We start from the raw sequence: 11,100 nt of genomic DNA, 5'->3' as shown, positions 1-11,100 counted from the left end.
ATAATAATTCAAGAGTTTGCCCTTAGCTGATGATTGATTATAATGCATTGTTGGCATGCTGTCCCGGGGGAGAGAGCCCTGAGCTTGTGAGATCCTCAAGCCTGGGGCAAACTCCACACAAATATGCTGACTTGGCCAGGTAAGATCTGAGACAGTGACATTCTTGCTGTGAGGCAAAAATGCTAACCATTGGGCCTCCGTGCTGCCCTGACAAGGAAAGGGGAGGAGTAGGGGTGAAACCAAGATGGCTAAGGTAAGATACTCTGGTTATTTATAGAGATTTAGGAATCGTCTGATTGGTAAATCATGGGTTAGCTAATGAGGACCAGCTGCTATCAAGCATAAGCGGGTGCTCCTCTCGAAATTAGTTTATAAATAAACTTCACTCTGAGAAATTTCATGTGTTTTTCTTTGGCTGTGTTTACAATATTATATGTTCACTAAATATTTCATTCTCAAAAAATAGTTCAAAGAATCCTGAAAACACAAAATACTTCTGCAATTAGGCATGACTACATATGCTTTTAGTTAATTATAACTTATTAAACTAAGGTAATCATGTTATAACTTAATTTTATGAGTTACACAAGTTGTTTTAAGAGAGTTTAATATAATATAAGTTCTCATAAGGTTCATTTTATTCAGTTTTAAAAATTTAAGGCCACCAGGGTGTTTTTATTTGTGTGTCAAGTTTTTTTTTTTTTTTTTTGTAACTATAGTGTTACTTTGCATGTTTGTTTTTGTTGCAGATCAAACAAAGAAAGTTTATTTATTGAAATGAGAATGAGTGTGTGTGCCGTGAATCATCAGGGTGTGTATATGGTGGTTATACCTCATCTGAGGGAACTCTGACATGCACTAGCTTGATTACCCAAGGTTTGAGGCAGTTTATGCAAAGCTGTAAATAAAGCATTCATTTTGAATGACAAATATACTGTGCTATAAATAAAACACAACACCGATGCGTTCCGGTTCAGTGAGAAGGCTGTGATACACTTATCAGGTAAGAATATTTCTACATGATACTTACACATTTGATGCAAGCCCAAATGAAGAATAGCCACATTTATTGATTGTACATTAGTAGGCTTTATTTATTTAAATATCAGTTTTCAAGGGTGATTTAATGATAATTAAGACTCTGTATATTGGATAAAAATAAGTGTGTATTATTAATACTCATAAAAACAATTAAAAAAATCATACATATATATATATATATATATATATATATATATATATATATATATATGTATATATATATATATGTATATGTATGTATATATATATGGCTTTTTTATGTTTGTAGCCTTTACTCTTAAACAACAAAAAATGTTAAGATGAAATGTGGCGTGTAAAACGATTTAAAAGTTTTTGTTGGTTCCTGCTTAAATACAATCTTCATAAATCCTTTAGATATCAAACTATAACATAATGATGTAAATTATTATTATACATTAACAATTATATGGCTGCATTTACATTTTCATCACTAGTCATGCTTTGTGCACAAAGTGATTACTTCTGACTCCTCATGCGCTTTCTTCATATTATTAAGTTAATCATGCATGGTAATTTCAATCTAACATCGTTACAGTGGTTGCAGATTTATGGTCATGACAAGGATGTTTAAATTTAGTAAATGTAAAATAAAATCCAAACTTTTTTTATTTTAATTTGTAAAGTTATGTAAACTTATTTAAGATTTTGTGAGTTTTCCCAAGTTTTAAAAGAAATGCATTAATTATAATAAAAATGAATAATAATAAAAATGAATTATTGTAATTAATTGTTAGTGATGACAGCTTTTAGGGTCATGGCAATTTTAAGATTTAAATTTAGTATGTTTAAAATAAACATTTACTTAAATAAATGATTAATTTAAAGTCATGAAAACTTAAATTATTAAATTTCAAATTTAAAGAAAAAAACTCCATTATTTAATCATATCCATTATTTAATCATATCTATTTTATTACAATGTATTAATTCTTAGAATACTTTATAATCCTTTTGCAATTAAATTTGATAGAAACATGTTTATATTTTCCCAAAACTACTAATCATACAGTTAAGGGATCAAGCGTGTTGCTTGTAACATTGTTTTTTGATGGTCCATATTATTAGTAGACTGTCTGCTTAATATCAGCGTGTTTAACGGTTTGAATGAGGGAAATAATCATACATTATTGATGTGACCAATAAAGTATGAAAAAACTTGACTTAAATTCTTTATTATTATCTATGTAATGTAATTAATTGTTAGTGATGACAGATTTAGGGTCATGGTAGTTTTAGGGTTTAAATTTAGTATGTTTAAAACAAACATTTACTCAAATTAATGACAAATGTAAAGTCACGAAAACATAAATTATTGAATTTATTAATTGAAGAAAAAAATCTGTTGACCTAATTCTTTAATCTTATCTATTTTATTACAATTTATCGTAACACTTTACAATAACAGGACGTGAATAATGATGAATTATTATAAACAAAACTAATAACAACTTAATGATAAGTTAATACATGCGCTAATCATGAACTAGCTTTAACTACAACATGAGTTACATGTGTGAATAACGGCTACTTTAATTACTTAGTACATGATTGTTAGTTAATGTAATTACCATTTAAGTTTAAGCTAAATGTAACCAGCATGAACTCATGAGCTGTTAATGTATAGTTTTGTCATGACTTTACTTGGAGGGGCATATCACCATTAACTCATCTACTCATGAACTCCTGTGTTTAAACTGTTCATGTTAATGTCAACAGAGCACTTTTGTATTGTTATTCAGTGTAAACGCACTAGACGGATGTGCATAAGGAGTTCATGAGTAGTTAAAAATAGGTTAATGATGATGTGCCCCTCCAAGTAAAGTCATTATATAATTATTATTAATATAAAAATTACAACTACTATATTTTGAATGCAGTTATGAAACTAACGTCTTCATGGTCTTTATGTTCTCTTTGTCAGATTACTGACTACAATCAGGACAGAAGTCATGCTGACAGTTCTTCTGATCGCTGTTATGATTGGTCAAGGTGAGCAGTGTGTCATTAGTTCTTTCAATTCATTTGTCATGATTAGATATTAGCCGATATTCAATATTTTAGTATATTATAATAATGAACATGCAATATTGATATCATGGGTTCTTCAAAATACAGTGAATAATTATTTATTATTTAAAAATTTTGCGTTCTATTTAGCGTAGGTGATTTACAGTTTAAGTCTGAATTATTACCCCCCCCCTCCCTGAATTATTAGCCCCCCTCCCTGAATTATTAGCCCCCTGTTTATTTTTCCCCCAATTTCTGTTTAACAGAAAGCAGATTTCTAAACATAATAGTTTTAATAACTAATTTCTAATAACTGATTTATTTAACCTGTCATGATGACAGTACATTATATTTGACTAGATATTTTTCATGACACTTCTATACAGCTATTCTATACATTTAAAGACTGAACTGGGTTAATTAGCCTAACTAGGCAGGTTAGGGTAATTAGGCAAGTTTCTGTATATATCGAAAAAATAATTAGCATAAAGGGGCTAATAATTTTGACCATAAAATGGCTTTTAAAAAAATTAAAAACTGCTTTTATTCTAGCCAAAATAAAACAAATAAGAGTTTCTCCAGAAGGAAAAAAATATTATCAGACATACTGTGAAATTATTCTTGCTCTGTTAAACATCAATTGAGAAATTTTTTAAAAAGAAAAAAATTTGAAAGTGTGCTAATAATTCTGACTTCAACTGTACAATGTTAAGTCAATGCAAAGACAAGAGTAGACATCCTATTTAACGCAAATTGCTCAAGTTTTAAAATCTGAATTTTAGTGGACTTTCGCACCACGTTAACCAAACTGTAAACAAAATCTGTAATTTTACAGTTTATTTCCGGCAGCTGGGGTGCCAGAAAAAAAAGTTAAATAACGGCTGTTAAATTACAGAAATTTACTGTAAAATAACGGACATTAAATTACAGAAATTTCCTTAAATCTTTATTTCTGGTGATTTCTGCAACTCTGTTATTCTACTGTAAATTTCAGTAAAATTAACGGCCGTTTTTTTTTAACGTTTTTCTCCGGCACCCCAGCTAGCAGAAATAAACTGTAAAATTTACAGATTTTTTACAGTGCAATCATGAGCTTTGTCTTGTAGGGGAGTGATTATGACATAGTGCCTGTTGTTAGTGTCCCGGAGAAAAAAAAAATTCTTTAAACTGGGCTGGCTTAGTCAGAATCACCGCTGAAAGCTTCCATCATGCAGGAATAGTTTGCATCTCTGAATGGATCTAGCGGACTCCAAATAAATTAACACTGTTTTTCAGCCTTCATAAAAGCACATGAGAACAGCATTTCTCTTAATAAAATCCATGTAGCCATTTTGCAAGAGTCACATCTTTTGTGAAGTGAATTTGACACACGAATGAAGCGAGTAAACTCAAGTGTTCACGCGTCTATTTACGCTCTAATAGCACGATTTATCCATGTGTGCCACGTCTGGTGTGAACACAGCATGAGAAATAACAAGAATCCATTGCAAAAAGTCTCCTGACTTCCCTCTGACTCTAAATAAACCCATATCAGTTAGTAAAACACTTAGTCAGTTAGTAGATTGAATTAGATCAGCACATTGACTCAGCTGCATGCTGTAAAATGGAGATCTTATGATGATGATGAGTGTGGGCTGACTGTCTGCTCCCTCGCAGCACGCTCTCTCATTGAGTGTGTGATTCAACCTGACTGAGGTCATTTTTATTCCGCAATATATTTTGTAAAAGCCAATTCAAGAGTTCACACTTAGCTGATGATTAATTATAAAGCTTGTTTGGCATGCTGTCCCGGGAGAAAGCCCTGAGCTCATAAGATCCTCAAGCTCAGGGCTCCCTCCCGTTTGCAAGGCGAGAGGGGAGTTTGAGCTCAAGTAGATCTCGAGAACTCCCCTGCTGTAGAAGCTAATGTACTCTTACTACGAGCATGTCTTTGGTGCCGATTTGGACAACCCAGGCTCATTGTGGAAACGTAGTCCCGCGGACATTTCTGAAGACCTCGGAATACGTCCCAGTGGGTACGTACAGCTGCAGTTTTTGTTTTTGCGAATCCACGAGAGGCTGATGTTGTGCGCTTTTTCGCACCTCAGACGCCTCTCGCGAGTACGGTTTGCGCCCGCGCTGTTCTCGTGTGAACCCACCAGAGGCCGCTCTCCGACCGGCCAATCGGCCGACCTGCCCTCCTCCTTCCCTGAACCCAACCAATTTTACCGATCGACCCGCCCGGCCGCTCGCTTCCCTAAGCCCGAGCAACAGTTTACAAAAGCCGTCCAAAAAAATAAAAGCCCTGATTTTATTTTTCTACCACGTTTTTGGATTTCGCCACGTTCTCACCCTGTCATGAAACTCGTTCACTTAATTTTTGGGATTATGTTTTTGTCTTACCTGATTGCTGGAACCGCTCTTCCCCGGACTCGAAACCGGTCACCGTGGTAGACTCCTCTCTGCATCTCGAGCCTGCCGACGTACACGATGAGCTGAGTGGACAAACGGGTTGCAGCGGGAAAGCCCTCCACAAGGAGGTAAGCAGTCGACCGGCAAGCGCGAAAGAGAACAGCGTCACACCACACCGTCCCGCAGCGCTCGCTCGAAAAAAATTAACGCGGCCGTATGTACCCCCCAGACGTATTCCGCTGTTTCCAGAAACGTCTGCGGGACTACGTTTTCAGACTGACCTTGGGTTGGATTTGGATTAGTCGATTAACTTAAGTTGCATGGTTTTGGATGGTGAGAGGAAACCAGGGAACCTGGGGGAAACCCACGTGAGCACGGGGAGAACGTGTAAACTCCGCACAGAAACATCAGCTGGCTTGGTAAGGACTAGAACCAGAGACGTTCTTGCTGTGAGGCTACAGTGCTAACCACTGGGCTACCATGCCATTCATCAAGGAAAGGAGGATGAGTATGGGCGGATTCTTCAAAACAAAGGTGGCTGTGATATGAAACTTAGGGTATTTATAGTGGCTTAGAAATCATTTAATTGGTGAATCATAAATTGGATAATGCGAGACCTGCCGCAAGCAATCATAAGCACATGATCCTCTTGAAATTAGTTTATAAAAAAACTTCACTTAAGCAAGGTATTAAAGTATCTCGCATTACTTTTTTAAAAAATGTAACTCAAATAATATTGCGGTTTTTTAATCGTTACTTTGGAAGAGTAGTATTATGTAACGCACGTTACTTATAGAGCGTTACCCCTAACACTGCCTATAATATTGTGGAGATGTTTTCAATATTTTTACCCTTAGGAGAATTGAAAGGGAAGCCAAAGACATTTGTGAGCAAATGCCTCAACTTTAGATACCTCCTGATTATTAGGCAGATTAGATTTATGCTTAAGTCTTACAAAAGATATTGAAATGTCATTTTTTAAAATCTTCCAGAATGTTATGAAAAAGCATTTTCATGACAACAATAACTCCTAATCAATCACTCTGCAGGCCTGTCATGGAACGAAATGGGGATGAAATTCATCACACTCTTCCCAGAGAACATTGCCTTCTACTATCCAGTAGATCCAGTCAACTCTCTTAATATCACCGCTGTCGTCGAGAAAGCCACAGTGACGGTCACTGTCCAAGACAGCAGCTGGTCATACACGACATCACTGACGCCTGGAAAAACCCAAAACATCGCCCTTCCAGCGGAAGTGGAGGAATACAGATTCGGTCTAACTTCACGCACCGTCACAATCACCAGCAGTGATTACATTGTGGTGCAGTCGATCAGTCAGCGAGGGGATAGTGTGCAAACTAATGTCGTTCAGCCTCAGAAAAACACTGGAACTTATTTTAACCTCCCCCCTCTGAATTACACCCAGATGATTAGCACTTTCCTTCCGTCGATGAGCAACGTCAGCAAGCGGTACAGCTCCTTCAGACTGGTTATTATTAACGCAGATTTGGGTACTGGTTCTTTCAAGATCCAAAAAACGACCACAACACTGAATTACATAATTGGAAATGGTGACGCTCTTCAGCTCCAGATGGACGGGACAGAAATCTCAGTTTCTTCTAACGTTTTAGCGCTCGTGATGTTGACCCATCCTTGCGTCGAAACGGCAGAATGCAGATGCAACATGATGTTAAACCAAGTTATTCCAAAAAGTCAGTTTGATAGTGTGTTTGTTGTACCCTCAATAGCCAGTATAAGCAACGCTTGGCTCCATGTGACATCCGGGCTGACCAATACTTCCAATTCACTGCCAACTTTACAGTCAAACCCCTTGTTCGTCAACACCACTGCTCTTGCGTCCCTCAAGCTCATCGGTCCAGGCTTCATCATTGAAACCATCCCTTATTTCAAATTTTCCGCTTGCTATCTAGTGCACGTTACCTCAGACGAAGCTCAGGCCCTTGTGATTGCAGAGACAGAATCCAGGAATAGTGTGTATGTGGATGGGGATCTGCTTTCATCCACTCAATGGAGCGACATCGCTGATTCCCAGTACTCATGGGTTTTGGTGCCTTTAGATGACACGCATGTTATTTGGCATCCATCCACACTGATCGCTGTGTTTGTGTTTGAGAAGAGCACCAATATATATGAAGGCTCAGCCATATGTTTGAGCGCAAAGCCAGGTGAGAATCATATTTGTTTATTCCAATTTTAGCATCATTTCTTACATGATACCTGTGAGCAATTCATTCCAAAAAAGCTAATCTGGACAAGTATGAACTGAAATTAAACAAGCTGACAAAAAGATTGAATCCATTATTTGGACGTGTTAGTAGTTTTTCAACGTTACTAGCCACTCGCCATTTTCACTAGCCATTTGTTTTTAGGAAAATATATTTCATATGCATAAATTTGACTTTGGCATGCTAAAATTACTTGATATAGATGTTTCCACATAGCAAAATATCTCTGGCCCAGCTCTGGCCCGCTTAATCAGCTTTTACTTGGCCCATATGCTGCAGTGAATTACGGTACATGACTGGCCCAAGTCTGGCTTCCAGACAAGGGCCAAACACAGACCATATCTGGGTCAAGTTTCAGCCAGGTTAATAACCCATAACTGAGCCTGAACTGGGCCAGATATGTTGATTTGTCACGACTACAATGAAATTGATAAACCCATAAATCCTCGCGCTTTAGGCGGGCTATAGGGGTGCTTTTTCTGATTGTAGAATTTAATTTCTTTATGTGAAAATAAAAAAAAAGTATTTTAAACGTGGGTCAAGAAAATTTACATGGCCCACATAATAATTATTAACATCTGGGCCAAATACTACATTTTACATCTGGCCCAAATATTGTGTGCGGCCTTAAAGATGGTGCCACCTCGGCCAAACCAGGGCCATGTTTGGCCCACATGCTGTATGCCAGTGCCGAATGATTGTCTGCTGTGCCAGATTTATGCCAAATCAGGGCCAGAATCTTTTGTTCCCTGGGTTGTGTTATATCCACATGCCTCCTTGTTAATTTAAGTTTTTTGTGTTAAGACCTTGCTTAATGAGCATGTGCAAATGGGCTTTGTGTTTCATTGCAATTAGTTTTATTTCACATTTCACTGTTTATATTCACCTTTTAGGGCTCAACACTAAGGATTTACCTTTTTTCTTTCTCTGGCCATACCAAACTAATTATTTCCTTGCCACTAATTTTAAATAATGTGTTCAAACAAGCAAATATATAACTTTTTTATTCTACAAAAATGTTCTTAAAAAAACTATTAAAAATTTTATTCTCACGTATCTAAAATTATACACGGTAGTCTGTCCAGGCTAAAGGTCCTAGATCACCAGGTAACTATAGATAAATAGAAGATTAATCTCCTATTAAAGCAATGTAATTGTAGAGGATGATAATAAACCATAATAAAAAAAATATATTAAAAAAACTGCAAGCAAAAGAAAGCCGGTGAAAATATTCTGTGAAAGTTAGGCATATTAATAATCTGTTAAAGAATGGTCAAAGCTAAAAGGGCAACTGCTGCTGCTTACAAAAAATCTCAAGCTCTTGAAAGCAGCAGGACTGTGGTTGCATGAGCACCGCTTTTTCCAGTCTATTTCAAAGAGAAATGACCGAGTCAGCTGCGTTTCCAGTCACGGTTGCTTTGCACAAGAAAACGAGACACGGGACCTAGGCACTCAAAAAGGCGTGCATCAAATCAGCTCTGCGCACGACACTAGTCAGTGAGCAAGGACCTCCGTGCGCCTGATCATCCTCTCAATTGGTATACGCCTGCTTTCTTTTGCTTGCCTGAACACTTATTAATCGTGCTGCTTCTCGATTCTAAGATCACATTATTGACAAACGGCCTTAACTATAATTCTAATCTTTAGTGACGAGGCAGCACTGCCAATTTAAAAATTATTTTCAACCAGTGGCTAGTTGGGGTGTCTGTCTAACCCGCCACAGGTGAAATCTACCCAGATTTGGCAGATTGGCGGGTGCTAATGTCAAACCCTGTCTTTCAGATGAGACGTTAAACTATCTGTGGTCATTAAAAATCCCATGATGTTCTTTGTATAAAAGTGTAGAAGTTCAACCGTGGTGTCCTGGCCAAATTTGCCCTCCGTCCATCATGGCCTCCTAACCATCCCCATATCATTATTGTCTTCATCACTTATTTCAGTCTCCTCTCCACCAATCAGTAGTGTGTGGTGTTCCGTCTGGCGCAATATGGCTGCAGTAGCATTATCCAGGTGGATGCTGCACACTGGTGGTGGTTGAAGAGATTCCCCCTATGTGTAAAGCGCTTTGAATGTCTAGAAAAGCGCTATATAAATGTAAAGAACTATTATTATTATTATTTAGACTATTGTATTTTTGTCTCACGGTTTAGTTGGCGCGGCTGATAACTGAACACTGAAAGTGTTTAATGTGGAAACTGTTAGCAAATTTTCAATTAATTACAAAGAAATGCACTGAAATTTGGCAGTAGACTCTACTGAATTTATTGCAGCCTAATGTGTTTCCACACTCTGAAACCTTGTTATTTCTGTGTGCATTTAGATCCTCTAGGCTGTGCGATGTTTCCTTCAAGATTTAAAATCGTCTCTACACATCAAACCTGGCCTGAATCCCATCAAAACTGTTTGGATGTAAGTGATGAACTTTTCACTCCAAGCAACAAAGCGGCCCATGTGGAGATGGTCAACTTTCTGAACGGTGAAGATGTAAAGGACTCATTGTGGATCGGATTGCGGCGCAGTTTGCTGACATTAGACTGGTACCGGCAGATGGGTAAAATTGAACATGAGCTGGTTTACACACAGTGGGGCAGAGGGGAGCCTCGGGATCCCGTGGAGGGAATGTGTGTTTCACTTTTCCCAAACTCAAGCATGGGTTTCCAGTGGGAAAACATGCAGTGTTGTAGTCTGCTCAAGTCTCTCTGCTATACAAGGGCCACGTACTTCCCTCTGTACTTTTCTATCTCAGATAGCAGCTTGTCAGCTAATAGTAGTAATAATAATGATCATCAAAGTGATGGCAAAAAATAGACATATAAGGAGATTTTGGTTTATTTACATTTTACACTGATAAATGCTGTATTAATACTATTATATAAACTTAAAGGTAGTTCACGCAAAACAGAATATTCTCTCATCATTTACTCGCCCTTTATGCACTTCAAACCTGTTTGACTTTCAAAATAACACAACATAAGATATTTTGAAGAATGATTGAAACCTGTAACCATTGACTTCCATAGTGTTGTTTTTCTTAATGGACCCTTTTCACAAGCCTGCTGTGGATCATTTAAACAATCATCAGCATCTTAAATCCTTGAAAGTTTAAATATTTAGATTTTTTTTAAACGTATGAACATTTATATGTATTTATGTATGTATTATATCATATTTGCTTCAAAAATTCAAAAAAATGAATAACCACTTGTGCGAGGCGTTTCTAATGCATTGTCTATAGGACAGGACAGTAAATTTGACGTTATTCTATCCTCTGTCTGCGGTTATCAGTCTCACCCAATTTTTTCCCTTTTTTCAAATGTCTCTATAACATCATTGTAGAGTTTTTCTTTTATTCTTTGAGCAAATAAGATTGTAAAAGATTATTTGTTGTATT

General features: G+C 36.9%; 1 protein-coding gene across 1 annotated transcript; it reads left to right on the top strand.

Moving 5' to 3' along the window:
* The first annotated feature begins 2,955 nt into the window (after positions 1-2,955).
* On the top strand, positions 2,956-10,885 carry LOC141378304 (IgGFc-binding protein-like). Its single transcript, XM_073926528.1, has 3 exons — positions 2,956-3,051; positions 6,510-7,649; positions 10,030-10,885. Exons 1-3 carry the CDS (start codon positions 3,012-3,014, stop codon positions 10,515-10,517), a joined length of 1,668 nt encoding a protein of 555 aa, XP_073782629.1. The 5' UTR covers positions 2,956-3,011; the 3' UTR covers positions 10,518-10,885.
* The last annotated feature ends 215 nt before the right edge of the window (positions 10,886-11,100 follow it).

This window comes from Danio rerio, chromosome 16 (assembly GCF_049306965.1).
Source record: "Danio rerio strain Tuebingen ecotype United States chromosome 16, GRCz12tu, whole genome shotgun sequence".
In the NCBI taxonomy this organism is placed as follows: Eukaryota; Metazoa; Chordata; class Actinopteri; order Cypriniformes; family Danionidae; genus Danio; species Danio rerio.
The sequence above is the reverse complement of the archived record's forward strand: the minus strand, read 5'-3'. Positions and strand labels throughout refer to the sequence as shown.